The sequence below is a fragment of the Sus scrofa genome, chromosome 6, assembly GCF_054392235.1.
Source record: "Sus scrofa isolate SSC_HxYL_T2T_F1_AM1 chromosome 6, Sscrofa_HxYL_maternal_Yorkshire_Landrace_v2.0, whole genome shotgun sequence".
Lineage (NCBI taxonomy): Eukaryota > Metazoa > Chordata > Mammalia > Artiodactyla > Suidae > Sus > Sus scrofa.
Genome location: NC_139388.1, coordinates 33,101,443 through 33,118,745, shown reverse-complemented (window position 1 = coordinate 33,118,745; position 17,303 = coordinate 33,101,443). Strand labels below are relative to the sequence as shown.

General features: G+C 41.5%; 1 protein-coding gene across 5 annotated transcripts in view; it reads left to right on the top strand.

Annotated features, from left to right (window-relative positions):
* FTO (FTO alpha-ketoglutarate dependent dioxygenase) overlaps positions 1–17,303 on the top strand; it is a 391,465-nt gene that overhangs the window by 121,600 nt on the left and 252,562 nt on the right. For all 5 annotated transcript variants that reach the window (XM_084957974.1, XM_084957973.1, NM_001112692.1 and 2 more), the window contains 1 exon segment: positions 15,860–16,003. In XM_084957974.1, coding sequence (XP_084814100.1) covers positions 15,860–16,003 — 144 coding nt within the window.

Genomic DNA, 17,303 nt, shown 5'->3' with positions numbered 1-17,303 from the left:
GCCTCACTCAGTGGGTTAAGGATGTGGCATTGCCACAAGCTGTGGCTTAGGTCGCAGATGTAGCCCAGATCTAGCATTGCGGTGGCTGTGGTGTAGGCCTGCAGCTGCAGCTCCACTTTGACTCCTTGCCTGAGAACTTCCATATGCTGCAGGTGTGGCTATAGAGAAAGAGAGAGAGAGAAAAAAAAAGCAGTTTTCATGTTGCTCTCTAAATATCTTAGCATTTCCCAGTTTCAAAAATTCTGTAAATTGTTTTCTAACTTTACCTTATGTCTTTGGCTTGGAAATAGGGAACTAGTTTAGCAGTTGGAAATTTCACCATCAAATAATGATGCTGACCTAAGAAAATTGCCTAAAGGGGATTTGATGCTGTCCTAATGGAAAGAACCGCAATCCTCTGATCTTTAATAAGGCCTTGCCAGGGATTTAAGAACTATCACATCCAAGAACTCTGATGTGAACGCACAATAGAGTTTGTTAGTTTCTTTCTTAAGGAGGCAACTCTCTCAAAGCGAGGCGGTGGCATGTGATAGCTCCGACAGCTACAAAGATGTCTTTGTGCTCCCCCAGACTCTCGGCCCTTCAGTTTAATAGTCCTATTGTATTCCCAGAGCGTGGGTGATCAAGTAGTTTTTGAAACCTAGAGTATCTTGCAGAAAGGGATTAAAAATTTTAATGAATAGTTTCTGTGGTTGGGAGTAGTTAAGATTGATTTAGTATACAAATAGACCTAAATATATAAAGGTTTATCTGCAGGGCTATCACCTAGACGAGGGAACTGCGGAATTTGAATCTCTAAGAGCACTATAATTCCTTTGTTCTCTTAACCACCTGCGGTTCCCAGAACTTTATCTCATAATAATAGCAGCACTGGAGTTCTCCTGTGGTGAAGTGAGTTAAGGATCCTGTATTGTCACTGCGGCGGCTTGGGTCCCTGTTGTGGTGCAGGTTTGATCCCTGGCCCAGGAACTTGCATACACCACAGGTGAGGCCAAAAAAATAAATAAATAATAGCAGTACTGGGAGCTCCCATTTAGCTCACGTACTATGTGCAAGGCACTGGTAGAAACATTTTAGGTGTATCAACCCATCAATTTTTACAACTGTAGGAACAAAAATCTACTGTTATCCTCATTTTACAGATGAGGAAACTGAGGCAGGGAAGAATGATGGAGTTTTTCTACGGTGATACAGATATGAATGAGCAGAGCTGGGACTGGAACTCAGGCCTTCTGGCTTTAGAGTCCTAACAGCTAAGTGCCTTATGAACAAGTATTTCCTGTGCCTACAGTACTGTTACCTGTGGGATTTTGTTTTTTAAAATGACCATCTCTGGAAAGGTTAAGGGAATGTTCTTCTTGCTCTTACTCGCAGGTCATAATACCTTGCCTTCACCCCGCCATCTCTCCATCCTCTTCCCACAATGTCTGCCACAGCTTTCTGCTCCTTTCAGATGATAGAGTTGCATGAGACTAGCTTATTCTACCAAAGGGAACCTCTCTGGCTGTGTGTGTGATGTTGAGTCCCGTGGTTTACCAAGCAGGTGCCTGGAAATGTTTCGGTGGGTGCATTTCTTCCAGATGACAAGGTACATGTTTATTTCTCTGGCCTCTTTCTAATCCTGCCAGAGATATAAGGGTGGACTTGAAGGGGGCCATGTGGGTTCAAATCATGATTGGGCTTGGGAAAGGCCCAAAGGGAGCACAGAGAATGGAAATTTCAGACGACTATACTATTTTCTGCATCCTTGAACGTGATTGTGGAACAGATGCTAAGGGCAGTTCAGGAAGCTATCCTAGGTGGTATGGAGACTCCATAGGTAAATCAGATGCCCTTCTTGCCTGGAAAGAATAGGTGAGGTAAGGTGTGCTCTGGTGATTATGAAATGATAACATGTCAGATTTGGCAGGGACTTCTTCTCTTTAGGGCCCTGCGGCATATGGAAGTTCCTAGGCTAGGGGGTGAATCAGAGCTGCAGGTGCTCACCCACGCCACAGCCACAGCAATGCCAGATCGGTGCCGCATCTGCAGTGGAGGGAGGGTAGCAGAGGTGATGACCGACAGGGGAGACTAGGGTGGGGTGAGGCAGAAGTTAGGGTCTTTTAATATTGTGCAGTAGTCCCCCCTTGTCCACAGGGGATGTGTTCCAAGACCCCCAGTGGGTGACTGAAACCACGGCCAGTACCAAACCCTATGCAGACCGTTTTCTCTTATACCTACACACCTATGATAACGTCGAATTTATAAATTAGACACAGTAAATGATGAACAGCAATAACTAAAAATAGAACAGCCATACCTATGCCGTAATAACTGTTCTGTGAATGTGGGCTCTCTCAGAATATCTTATTGTACAGACTTAGGCCTTGTCTGTCTTAACTAAATGCTTATCACACACCATCACCATAACTTGCACAGTTTGAGATGCAACGGCAGACCTAGCATGAGTTTCTTTATCCTTCTTCAGAGTTTCACAGAGAGAAGATTTGTTCTTCCCATAGATGTTAGCAGCCTCACAGTTCTTTTTCCTTCATATTAAGTCGAGACCTTTCACCTTTTTGCTTGAAGGAAGTACCTTACGGTGGCTTCTCTTGGACATACTGAAATTGTCTCAGCATCACTATTCTCAGGCTTTGGGACCTTTAGTTAGTAAAATAAGGGTTACTTGAACACAAGCACTGAGATACTGGGACTGTCGATTTGGTACCTGAAGGCTACGGAGTGACCAGCAGGCTACACTGGATAAAGGGGCGAGTGACCTTTCAGGAGGGACAGAGCTAGATCGTCCATAATTTCATCACTCTGCCCAGGACGGCGTGTGACTCAAAACTTACAGATTGTTTATTTCTGTGATTCTTTTCATTTAATATTTTCGTACAGCAGTTGACTGCAGGCAACTGAAACTCCCAAGAGCAAACCCGCAGATATGGAGAGGCTGCTGTAATACAGAGTACTGGGCTGGTACTTGGAGTGAGATGGGGAGCCGTTGCAGTTTTGAGTAGAAGGGAAGCAGCGGAGCTGCAGGAGGCTGTTGGGTCATCCGCATGAAGATGGTGGACCCGGGAGAGGCAGAGGGGATGAGAGATGGTTATACGGAGTCCTAGGTGTTTTTACAAGAAAAGAGTGGCCGTGTCCAGTGGTTGTGAGAAAGGAAGGCCAGCAGTGATATCTGCCAGTTGTCAAGAGAAGGCTAGGCCAACAGCAATGGCTGGATGGTTCCCCCTCTAAATAATCCTTTTTTGTTGTGGTTTTGTCTTTTTTTTTTTTTTTTTTAGGGTTGCACCTGTGGCATATGGAAGTTCCTGGGCTAGGGGTCAAATCGAAGCTGCAGCTGCCAACCTACGTCAGAGCCACAGTAAAGCCAGATCCGAGCTGCGTCTGTGACCTACACTGCAGCTCACGGCAGTGCTGGGTCCTTAACCCACTGAGCAAGGCCAGGGATTGAACCCGAATCCTCATGGATATTAGTTGGGGTCATTATCACTGAGCCACAACGGGAACTCCAACTCTATATAATTTTATTGGGATGTTATTTACATATGATAAACTGTATATATTTAAAGTCTGCGGTTTTATAAGTGAGATTTTTTTCATACTTGGTTTCAACTGATCTTTTTAAAAAATTTTTGTTGAAATATGGTTGATTTAAAATGCTTTAATTTCAGATGTACAGCAAAGTGATTTAGTTACACACACACACACACACACACACACACACATGCACGCACACACATGCACACACTCTCCCCTCCAGACTCTCCTCCACTATAGATCATTATAAAACATTGAGTATAGTTCCCTGTGCTATACAGTAGGTGCTTGTCAGTCATCTATTTTATATATAGTAATGTTTATATGTTAATCCCAAACTTCCTAATTTATCCCCACCCTCTTTCTCCTTTGGTAACCATAAGTTTGTTTTCTGTGAGTCTATTTCTTTTTTTTGTCTTTTTGCTATTTCTTGGGCCGCTCCCACAGCATATGGAGGTTCCCAGGCTAGGGGTCCAATCGGAGCCATAGCCACCAGCCTACGCCAGAGCCACAGCAACGTGGGATCCAAGCCGCGTGTGCAACCTACACCACAGCTCACAACGCTGGATTGTTAACCCACTGAGCAAGGGCAGGGATCAAACCCTCAACCTCATGGTTCCTAGTCAGATTCATTAACCACTGTGCCACGACGGGAACTCCCTGTGAGTCTATTTCTGTTTTGTACGTTCATTTGTATAATTTTTTTTAGATTCCATGTATAAGTGATGTCATATGATATTTGTCTTTCTCAGCTTGTAGCCCCACCAATGAGCTTCCGTCCACCTTATGGTATTTGTCTTTCTCTGTCTAGCTTACTTCATTTAGTATGATAATCTCTACGTCCATCCATGATGCTGCAAATGGCATTATTTCATTCTTTTTTATGGCTGAGTAATATTCCATGGCGTATCTATTCCACATTGTAAGTGGGGTATGCAGTTTGAGGTGGCTCATCAGAAACAACCAGCCCAGATGTCCCATCTGGTGATATCCCTTCATTGTAATCTAGTCTCCTGTGTTGGAGTTTCAGATTCCTGCATCCCATGTCTCTTTTTCCTGATGGCTTCTTGAGAGAGGGTGCTTAGAAGATACATTTTCGAGACCTTGAATGTTTTAAATTTTCTTTATTCTACCTTGACATGTGTCAGTACTTTGGGTATGGGAATCTTGGCAGGAAATAATTTTCCCTCAGAATTTTATGGGCATTTTACCCATCAGTGTCTTTTATCTTCCAAGTGCTCATGTTGAGAACTCTGATTTTGTTCTTTATCCTTTATGAGACTTTCTGGGTTGGATCTTTTCCTAGTTTTTTGTAATTTCACAGTGATATTTTTTTCTTCCATTATACTGGCAATCGATAGGTCCTTTCAATCTGGAAACTCATGTCCTTCAACATGGTATATTTTCTTGAATTAGTTCATTAATTATTTCTTCCTCTCTAATTTTCTCTTCTCTCTAGACTCTGTATGGTTTGGTTGTTGAACCTTCTGGACTGCTCCTCAAATTTTCTTGCATATTCTTATTTTGAATCTTTTTTGTCTTTTAAAAATCTACTCTCAGAGATTTCCTTAACTTTGTCTTCCAGCTGGTCTACCGAGGTTTATCTTTTTTAAATTGCTGAAATATTACAAACACTGTAAACATATAGCTTGGTGAGCTAACATAGAGCCAGTGGATCTGCGTAGCTGGTATCCAGATCAGTACGTAAACTACATTAGTACCTCAGAAATGCTCCTTTCCAGTGTATTCTTTCCCCCAACAGTAACCACTATTTTCAGTTCTAAGGCCATACCTTAGTTTTACACATTTTTTTAAATTTAAAATTTTCTTCTTCTTCTTCCAGTTATGGGGTATAATTAACATATAGTACCATGTAAGTTTAAAGTGTACAGCATAGTGGTTTGATTTATATACATCATGAAGTGATTATCACAATAAGTTCAGTAAACATCCATCATCTTTAAAAAAATTTTTCTTGGAATATAGTTGACTTAACAAAGCTGTGCTAATTTCAGGCATACAGCAAGGTAAATCATACTTTGTATACATATATCCATTGCTTTTCAGATTTTTTTTTTTCACATAGAGGTTACCACACAGTACTGAGTAAATTTCCCTGTGCTATACAGTAGGTTCCTGTTACCCATCTATTCTATCTGTAGTAGTGAGTTTTACAAATATTTGAGTTAGAATTGCAAGCTCTTTCAAGGTCTGGTTTGTGTCTTGATTGTTCTCTGCAAGTGCATGTCATGCAAAATCAATAATTTTTTTTTTTTTTTCCCCGCACCACATCGGTATCTCCTGTTCTTGAATAGTTTGTGCTGTTCAACTCCGTTGTGGCCACTGTCCAAAACCTCTTTGATTTCTGCAACTACAGTCTCTGTTTAGTATTAGGCTCTTTTGATAGGAAATAGCAGATACTTGAGCTTAAACAGGTTTACTTTAAAAAGATAAGGAGAGAAACTGGGTCTTAGACCTGTGTTGTGAACCTTGGATAAAGCTTTGCCTGAAGCTAGATGAACAAATAATTGTTCTGTTTTGATTAAGCCAGTTTGGATCAAGTCTACTATGCTATTTACAACATCAAGGTTTCCTGTAAGATTCCATGACTCTCCCTGTACTTTCCTGAGGTTGCCCACAGAATTGCAGCCCCTATTGTTCAAAGCTCTGCTTCAGAGAATGTATTATTTGAGAAGTAGCTCTATTTCCTTTTCTCATTTCATATTTCCTTTCAGGTAATGTCGTGGTCCTGAAGCTTTAGCCAGGAGTCCCCAGAGCAATATTTCTCTCCTTTTCTCACTTTCACTCCCCTAAGACCATGAAACATGATATAATGAGGTTCTCCTATGGATGTGAATATTTATATCTTACATTTCTTTTCAAATGATTAAATTGAAAGCTGACAGAGCCAGACATCATGTTGAAAGGCTTTAGATTTTTCAGTAAAGAGTTTTCAGTATTTCCTCCGAAATCCCAGAAAACTTATAATTAATTTTATCATTTATCTGTGTCAGGGAACTTTGTTGGTTCTGAATTGCTTGTTTCAAGACATCTGAGAGTGGCTTGTTATAGATTCTGAGCTGAGACTGATTAGGATTTTTTTTTTTTTTCTCTTTCCCTTCAAACTTCTGAATACTCTGTTTCTTCACACCATTCATTCCTTGGTGGCTGAGGAGTGTGCTCAGTGTCAGCAGCTGGCTTGACTGCTGGTTCCTCACAACCAACGAAGGACAGCATTGCTATTTTTTGTTTAAATTTAGGGCTGCACCTGCAGCATATGGAAGTTCCGGGCTAGGGGTTGAATCAGAGCTGCAGCTGCCAGCCTACGCCACAGCCACAGCAATGCAGGATCGGAGCCACGTGTGTGACCTACACCATAGCTCATGGCGACACTGGATCCCCAACCTATGGAGCAAGGCCAGGGATTGAACCTATGTTCTCATGGATACTAATCAGGTTCTTAACCCACTGAGCCACACTGGGAACTCCCATGGACCGCATTTCTGAATGGTGGAGCTCTTCCAGGAAGGCTTCTTCTGGGCTAACCCTTCTTTCCAAGGGTGTTTCCCAAATGGTCTCGGGCTTATGCCATTTGCCATTACTTTGCAAACCTATCCAGGAAAATTACCCAAAGTCTACACATAGAAGTGTCTACCTTGCAGGGGGATCATTGTGAAAAACAGATCTGATCTATGGAAGGGTTGTCATCAGTATCTACTGTTGCCCTCATTGTAAGCCTCGATTTCTTACCGTGGTTTATAGACCCTCTGTGTCCTGGCCTCTCCCCACCTCTCCAGCCTTTTCTCTTATAAATCCACGTCATTCATGCAATACTCGTGCAACCCAGAGTCAGTTACGTTCTTATACACCACTGTGCCATTTCCCTTCTAGAGTGTGTCTTCCTTTGTACCTTCCCTTTCACCTTCTGTCCCTCTTCTTCTTCTTCCCCCTTTTTTTTTTTTTTTTTTTTTTTTTTTGTCTTTTTAGGGCTGCACCCATAGCATATGAAGGTTCCCAGGCGAGGGGTCCCATTGGAGCTGCTGGCCTACACCACAGCCACAGCAACATGGGATCCAAGCTGTGTCTGTGACCTACACCATAGGTGACAGATCCCCGACCCACCCACTCCAGATCCTCGAGGCCAGGGATCGAACCCACATCCTCATGGATACTAGTCATATTTGTTAACCGCTGAGCCGTGATGGGAACTCCTCTCCATTTTTTTTTTTATTTTTTTATTTTTATGGCCACATCTGTGGCATTTGGAAGTCCCTGGGCTACATGCAGGCCTGGGACACAGCCATGGCAACACCAGACCTGAGCCACATCTGTGACCTGCACTGCAGCTTGCGCCAGTGAGGGATCGTTAACCCACTGAGCGAGGCCTGGGATCGAACCCACCTCCTCACGGACAGTATGTTGGGTTCTTAACCTGTTGAGCACAACAGGAGCTCCTGTTATTCTCCATTTAAAAAAAAAAAAAAAAAAGATTCCTTGTCCTAGATACTGGAATGTCATAGATTAGTGTGAGATAGAGATAGCATCATTAGGCTCCGTATACCAGCTGCCCATCTGCAACTTCTGGATTTCTCAAAATCTGTGACATAGATGGGAAGGGACCTGCTACTTAAGCCCCTCTAGATATGAGGTTAATGAGACCCAGATAGAAAATAGTTGCCAGAGCCAGGTCTTAGAAATTTTGGCACTTGGCTAAGTGAATAGGGAACAGGAAATAGGGCTGTTTTATAATGTGTGGTGATGATAAATACTTACATATCAGGGAAATTATTGAATACAGTACTAGTGGTATATGCTATTAAATCTGATGAAAAAATTCAAGTGATGTATTTTACTCGATTAGAACTGGCATCTCTTCCTCTTCTGCTCAGGCTTCTAGCTTTGTTTTCTATGTTAACAGTGTTTGCCTACAGCTTTAAGAATGCAAACAAAATATTTGATGGCATTTATTTTTTATCAAATGGAATTAATTTTTTCTCAAAATTTTATTTATTTATGCTAAAATAATAATATAATTTTTTTAATGTTAGCATAAATACATCACATTAGTTAACTTGGGGGTTACGTGTTGGACATTATAAACTCAATGTTTAGTCTTCACATTCTTTTGTATTTCTGTCACATCTTTTACTTCTTTAGCAGCGTGGTTAGCAGGAGTTGGGAGTGCACCAAACACCTTGAGACACTTAAAATCCTTTCAAAGTTACTGGGGTTTAAAGGCAAGTAGGAGCCTATTGCCTCTGCTTGTTTCCAAAATAACACACGGGACAACTGTAATCCATTGCAGTTGCTATTGAGAATTACAAGGTGCTTTTATTGGGAAAGTGAGCAACACTGTATTTATGCAATAAAAAATTTATCAGACGGTACAGCTTCCCTCCTCCCTACCCCAGCCCACGGAGGAAACAAACCTTCAGCAAAACATTATTTTAATGAGCACATTTCAAAGGTGCTGGATTTATGGGAGGCATCAGGCAACCCTGATTGCAATTACTGTCTGTTTGTCATCCCAGACTTTATTGATGCCACATTGAGAAGAGTGAGAGGATGAAAGTTAGAGGCGAATGTAGTCAACCAGCCCGCTGGGCTATAAACATGATCCCTTAGGGAGTTCCCATCTTGGCGCAGTGGAAACAAATCCAACTAGGAGCCATGAGGTTGCGAGTTGGATCCCTGACCTCCCTCACTGGGTTGAGGATCTGGTGTTGCCGTGAGCTGTAGTGTAGGTTGCAGACATGGCTCAGATCCTGCGTTGTTGTGGCTGTGGTGTAGGCTGGCAGCTCTAGGTCTGATTCGCCCCCTAGCCTGGAAACTTCCATATGCCGTGAGTGCGGCCCTAAAAAGCAAAAAAAAGATCCCTTATAAGGACACCATACTTAAGTGGCATTAAAACCACCCAAAAGTCATTGTAGTTTAAAAATTATTTCTTTTGCAAGTTAAGTTGTGGTTGCTTTGACCAGAGAGGGACATATGAAGAACTTTCTTAAAATGTTCCTATTCTTTTTTTCTCGGGGTACTTGCTGTATCTGATTGAAGCAGCCTGAAAGCCTTGGGCTATAACAGATATAAATATTGATTTCTAATATCAATATTCTTTTGCTGAATTGATCTGCTTATTAAATAATTTAGCATGAATTACTTTATTATGTTGTGTGCTGGTATTAGTCACATGGCATTAGTAGGTATTAATCACATTACATCATCGTTATTTGATTCAGCCTCGGCTTCCTCACTAATATGTGCCATAGGCATCTCCATCAAATCACAAATATCAATACTCTAGAGCAGGGGTTGGCACACATTTTCTGTACAAAGCCCCAGATAATAAAGATTTTCAGATTTTCATGGGCCTTATGGTCTGTGTCTTAGCTACTCAACCTTGTTGTTACGTGTGAAATCAGCCATGGGCAGTGCATAAATGAATGGGCCTGACTCTGTACCAGCTAAACTGTATAAAAGCAGGTGATAGGCCTGATTTGCCTGTAGGCTAGAGCAAGGTTCATGGATTTGAATGCCTGTAGGGGCCAGGCAGGTGTAGCACAGGAGTCAGTCAAGTGGCTTACTGGGGACTGCCACTAGCGCCTTATCTAAAAGGGACACCTACTTACCTGCAGCCACTTGTGACTAGCCCAGTGATACCTGATCTTGTAATTCAAGAATAGCTGGAGGAGTTCCCGTCGTGGCTCAGTGGTTAGCCAACCCGACTAGCATCCACGAGAGGACGTCGGTTCGATCCCTGGCCTCGCTCAGTGGGTTAAGGATCCGGCGTTGCCGTGAGCTGTGGTGGAGGTCACAGACATGGCTCGGATCTGGCGTTGCTGTGGCTCTGGCATAGGCTAGCAGCTATAGCTCCAATTAGACCCCTAGCCTGGGAATCTCCATATGCTGCAGGTGTGGCCCTAAAAAGATTAAAAAAAAAAAAAAAAAAAAGAATAGCTGGAAATTTGTATTTTTACTCAAAGCACTTTTATCAGTGGGCAACTCATTTAGATTTGTTCAAAAAATATACTACACGTCAAGCTGTATACCTTTGTAAGATTTTTTTTCCTGGTCCCTAGGATCTAGTTTTGCAAATCCTGGTGTTTTCAAGTATAATGATGTATTATGCATAAATGAGAACTAACTGGAGAACGTCATCAGGCATGGACAGCAAATATCTAGTTTGCTAACTACCCTTTCTAGTGCTTGAGACAGACATCAATAATCAGCCCTACCATTCTTTCCTGCTGAGCGTGGAGACAGTTTCAGAGTGATTCTCCATCAGGGCTCAGAAAAGGTCACAACCAGTGAATTAGTTTTGTCTTCTCGTATGTAAGGTCTTTGTCACCCCTGTCCCAGAGGATTCTCTTTAAATTGTTTTTCGGATTAACCTATAGCTTTGGACTTTTTAATTTTATGACTTATTCTCAAAGAAATCTAGCTAATGATTGCTCTTCCCTAAAGAGTACTTGAGAAAATATGTATCAGACATAACAACATGTATGACAAAAGGTAAGATTCCATTCCTATGGCCGTATTAGACTTTAGAATCACACTTAAGGAATTAAAGAATATTCATGGTTAGATGGTGTCCTTAAAGCTTTTAGTAGCAATCCTCCTGTGAGAGACCATAAACAGATTTCTAGTCTTCTTCTTCTTCTTCTTTTTTTTTTTTCTTTTTATGGCTGCACCTGTAGCATAAGGAAATTCCCAGGCTGGGGGTCGAATCAGAGCTGCAGCTTCCGGTCTACACCACAGCCACAGCCATGCCACATCTGAGCTGCATCTGCGACCCACTCTGCAGCTTGCGGCAGTGCCAGATCCTTAACCCACTGAGCGAGGCCAGGGATCAAACCCATATCCTCATGGACACTAGTCAGGTTCTTAACCTGCTGAGCCACAGTGGGAACTCTGTTGCCTTTTTTTTTTTTTTTTTCACCATGGCTGAACAGAGTAATGGAAATGAATAGTTATAAAGGGGAGTGTTCCTTTTTTCCTTTCTCTTACTGTCTCTGACTCTGGTGCATAGTTACAGGAGAGTAAGATGTTCAGGATTTAGGGCCTCCGTGTATAGATGTGTGTACTTTGGGATTGTGTATGTGGCTTGCAGATCCTGCAGCCTCAGTAAAATGCTCTTTCTTGTCCATTTTGATCACATAAAATTTTGCATCTTTTGTATTCTACCCTTTGTGAGTCTAAACCATCCTTGTTTCAAGTTTGATCTTCTGTGAAAATTCTACTCTACCTAGTCTAACCCTCAGCGAACCTGTTTCTCCTCTAGACCTGTTGAATATTGAGCACTGTTCTGATTTAGCAGTGTCATGCTTTATTACATTATTTGACTTAATTTGCGGTTCCCTACCCACCTTAATTAGCATTTTCCCTTCCTCCCACCTAGCACAGTGAGGGCCAAGAATGGTGTGAATTGAAAGAACATTTTGTTTTGAAGCAAGCAATTTAGTACCCATGTCTTTGGATGGCTTTTATATGCCAGTTACTAGGGCTCTAAGTGTGGGTGGAACAGAAAAATGGACCCTTGAAGACCAGGGATTGAAGTCCAATGGAATTTAAAATGTTGCCTTTTGGGAGTTCCGGTCGTGGCACAGTGGTTAACGAATCAGACTAGGAACCATGAGGTTGCCGGTTCGGTCCCTGCCCTTGCTCAGTGGGTTAAGGATCTGGTGTTGCCGTGAGCTGTGGTGTAGGTTGCAGACGCGGCTCGGATCCCACGTTGCTATGGCTCTGGCGTAGGCCAGTGGCTACAGCTCCGATTTGACCCCTAGCCTGGGAACCTCCATATGCCGTAGGAGTGGCCCAAAGAAATAGCAAAAAGACAAAAAAAAAAAATATGTTGCCTTTTTAGTAATCAGTGATGAACAGGTACCACACTGCAAGGACAGCTTCACTGGGCATAGGTCTTTGTTTCATTCACTGATGGATCCCAAGGGCTCAGGTCAGTGCCTGATATAGTAACTGCTCAATAAATATTTCTTAAACGAACTTTTGCAAGTTTTTAAGTAGGTGCAGGACTGTTAGTAAGGGCAAATTGCAGTGTGTGCCTTCCACTTCCTCTATGTGTTTCTTCCACTCCTTACCTCAGTCATGCACTTTTTTGCTCAGAAAAATCAGTCTTTGAGGTTTTTTCAGAAGTGTTATATATACCTCTACACATGTATGTGTATGTGTTTGTATTTTTACCCAAGTTATAACCTATTCCTTTCTTTCTCTTAATGTATCAGATAGTTCTAGATCAGTGAACACTCATATTACTTTTAGTGGTATATAATGTTTCACTGACTGGACATTTTATAATTTAACCAGAAACTTATTGATGAATATTTAGGTTATTCTGTTCTTTTGTTCTTGTAAACAGTGCTACAGCAAATATCCTTTGCTCAGTTTGCAACCTCTGCAAGTAGTAATTTTAGTATAAATACCTAAAAGTGGAATTGTGGAATTTCTGTAAGTCCAAAGGGTTTATGCATTTGTCATTTTGATAAGTACTGCCAAGTAGTCTTCTATAGAGAGTATGAGTGTGCCATTTTGCTACTCTTACTAACCAGGATTTATGAAATTGCTTAATTTTTTTTTTTCTGATCTGAGAAGTAAGAAATATCTATTATGGCTTTAATTTTTATTCCTCTTACAGAAGTAAGTTTGGGAGTTGCTGTTGTGTCTCAGTGGTAATGAACCTGATCAATATCCATGAGGATGAGGGTTTGATCCCTGGCCTTCCTCATTGGGTTAAAGATCTGGCGTTGCTCTGATCTGTAGTGTTGGTTGCAGACCTGGCTTGGATCTGGTGTTGCTGTAGCTGTAGCTGGCGTGGGCCTGCAGCTATAGCCTCCCATTTGACCCCTAGCCTGGGAACTTCCATGTGCCATGGGTGTGGTCCTAAAAAGAAAAAAAAAAAAAAAAAAAGAAAGAAAAGAAAGAAGTTTTAACATCTTTTTAGATGTTTACAGGCACATGTTATTTCATGTGTTCTTTCATGTAACCTTTGCTTGTTTTTCTATTTGATTATTGATTTTTATCTTATTGATGTGTAGGAGTTCTTTTTTATTGTTCTTTTTTCTTTTTTCTTTTTAAATTAAAGTGTAGTTGATTTACAGTGTTGTGGCAATTTCTGCTGTATAGCAAGGCAACCCAGTCATAATATACATACATTCCCTTTCTTATATTATCTTCCGTCATGGTCTTGCCCAAGAGATTGGATATAGTTCCCTGGACTATAGAGTAGGACCTCGCTGCTTATTCATTCTAAATGGAATAGTTTGCATCTACTAAACCCAAACTCCCCTTCCATCACACTGAAGCTCTTTATATAGTAATAAATAAATAATAAATAAATAAATGTCCTTGCTTGTTCATATTTCTTTGTGAATTGTAGAATCAGCTTGTCTGGTGACCAGCCTCACTCACCTGAAAATCAATCCTGTTGATATTTTTATTGTGTTCGTGTCAAATTTATAGATGATTTAGGGAGAACTGGCATGTCCATGATGTTTTGTCTTGTTTCTAAAGAACATAATATGTCTTTACATTGTTTAAATGAGTCATTGTGAGGCTAAAGGGCTTTGTCTCAACTTTGAAGCTATTTCTAATGATTCCTTCTTAAAATATGCTGGCTTTGGAATTAAGGTAGATCTGTATTATATCATGTTAAGGGACTAGCCACCTGTTGCTCTCTTGTTGAGGTTTTTATCATGAAAGGATGTATTTTTATCAAATACTTTCGGTTGTTTTCGTCTGTAAATACGATGAATTTTAAGTATAAGCCTTTGTGTATTGAACTCTCCTTGTACTCATGGAATAAGTTCTGCTTGGTCATGGAGTGTTGTTCTTTTCATATGCTGCTCGATTTGAATTTTCTTTCCTTCTGTAGTTCTATTTCCTTCCTTGACTTACAGTGGGTTTACCTCCCAATGAAGCCTGAAAATATCGTAAGTCAAAACTTATGTAAACTGCAAATATCATAAGTCAAAAATGCGTTTAATACACCTAACCTACTAAATATCATAGCTTAGCCTAATCTGCCTCACACATGCTTGGAACACTTACATTGGCCTACAGTTGAGCAAAGTCATCTAACACGAAGCCTATTTTGTAATAGTGTTGAATAGCTCATGTAATTTATTGAATATTTCACAGAAAGTGAAAGTTAGAGTGGTTGTATGGTACAGAATGGCTGTTAAGTATATCGGTTCTTCACCATCATGCGTGGTTGACTGGGAGCTGCTGGTGCCCAGCATCCTAAGAGAGTATTGTACCACATCTTGCTAGCCCAGCATAGAATCAGAAGTCAAAATTCAAAGTACGGCTTCACCTGAATGCATATCCCTTTCACACCATTGTAAAGTTGAAAAGTAGGGGACTATCTATATTGAGGAATTATGCATTGATTTTTAGATGTGAGACTGATGTGTGTGCGTGTGTGTGCATGTTCGTGTGTGTGTGTGTGTGTGTGTGTGTGTTGGATTTTGATATCTATTCTGTCTTTGTGAAAAGAATTTGAACACATTTCTTTTTCTATGTTCTTGAACAGTTTAAAGTGCATCAAAATTACCCACTTAATTGTTTGATAAGAATTCTGCTTCTCAACTTCTCTAAGCCTGTGTTTTCCTGAGAGAGAGTCTTTTGCCACCTTCCTCTCTACCTTTTGTGGCTTGTTTAGCTTTTTTACATCTTCTGGGGTCAGTTTTGGCCATTAATATTTTCCTGCAAACCTATCCACTTAATCCAGATTTTCTGATTTAGTTACATGGAATTGAACAAAATAATCAAGGTTCTTTTATTTTTCTTGTTGTCTAGGGTTATTGTCTCACCAATTTTCAGCATTTTTGATTCAAAAAGAAATGACAGGCATTCCCGTCGTGGCTCAGCAGTTAGCGAGCCCACCTAGCATCCATGAGGACGCGGGTTCGATCCCTGGCCTCGCTCAGGGGGTTAAGGATCCGGCGTTGCCATGAGCTGTGCTGTAGGTCACAGACACGGCTCAGATCTAACATTGCTGTGGCTGTGGTGTACGCCAGCGGCTATAGCTCTGATTCAACCCCTTGCTTGGGAACCTCCAAATGCTGCGGGTGTGGCCCTAAAGGACAAAAAGACCAAAAAAAACAAAAGCAAAAACAAAAATAAAACAAACCCAAAAGAAATGGCATGTTAAAAAATATTCTAAGAAATGCATTTTTAAAAATAGGGTATAAAAGGAGCGTATCGTTCACTTCTCCGTATTTTATTAAAACTTCAGTTGTTCCTGCGCTAAGTGTTATGAAACCCGGAACTCCAGGTGGTCCCTTTCCTTTCTGACCACTCCCTTCTCTCTCGACAGGCCCTGAAGAGGAAAGCGAGGATGATCCCCAGCTCGAAGGCAGAGATCCCGATGTGTGGCATGTTGGCTTTAAGATCTCATGGGACATAGAGACCCCTGGTTTGGCGATACCCCTTCACCAAGGAGACTGCTACTTTATGCTGGGTAATTGGTTGGATCTAAGCCGTAGTGATGCTCTGGTGTCTCAGTTTTAGATAATCGGCTACATATTTTGAATATGTCTTTTGAAAGAAACTCTTTAGTTATTTTATAGTGACAGTGAAATTTCTACGTGTAACCAGGATTTGCTTTTTAAAGATACTACCAACCGTATTTATTTATGTATTCCCGCATCCTCATGGATCCTAGCTGGGCTCCTCCGCTGCTGAGCCGCCATGGGAACTCCAGGTTACTGCCAACTTCCAGAGTTGCTCTTCTTTGCATTAAAAGAGTTTATGGAGTTCCCCGAATGTGCTAAACCGTGTTCAAGATTTTTTTTTTTTTAAATATCAGAGCCACTACATCATCTAAATCAGCTTATCCATGTGACGTTTTAGAACTATGTCCCTATCTGTTTAGGTTTTTAGTGAAACTTTTTTCTGGTTTTGGATTGAGTTTCTTCGCAGGAAGAGCTGACCTGACAACCCAGCCTTTTCCTCCCCTGCCTCACAGGGAGCTTCCTTCATTTCCCTCATTTAGTTCTTTGGGAAGCAGTATTTCAGCTGTGGTCAGGCTGACTGAGGCTGTGGAGGTTGTAGAGCTTGGTTTTTTTGCTTCTTTGCTCTACGTTTTTGGCTTTATTTTTAGACTTTCTGTTTGTTTTCTGATCGCAATGTGCAAACAATATCCTTTTTGTTCCTCACAAAGCTTCTTCTCATGGTTTCTTCCATCCTTGGCTCTGACTCCTGATTATTTAGGGTTGCGCTCACTCTTACCTGCCTGGGGGAGTTTACTCATGTCTTGGGTTTTAGAGCCAGGAAGCACCAAGGCTCAAACCCAGTATATACAATAAGACTTATTTCCCAATTAATAGAATGTTTGGGGAGTTCCCATTGTGGCCTAGCAGGTTAAGAACCTGATTAATATCCATGAGGATGCGGGTTTGATCCCTGGCCTTGCTCAGTGGGTTCAGGATCCGGCATTGCCGTGAGCTGTGGCTTAGGGAACAGATGTGGTCTGAATCTTGCGTTGCTGTGGCTGTGATGCAGGCTGGCAGCTGCGGCTCTGATTCGCCCCCTCACTTGGGAACTTCCGTGTGCCCGTGGGTATAACCCTAGAAAAAGAAAAAAACAATTAATGGATTGTTTGTGGAGGGCCCACTGAGTTCTGTGTGCTGCATAAGGTTCTGGAGAAGATTTTAGAGATGGATAAAACGTGGTCCTTGCCTTGGAGGAACCATGGGTTTGGTAGAGCCCTTTTGGCCAGCACCTCATTCAGTGTTTTCCAGATTTCAGTCATTTTACAC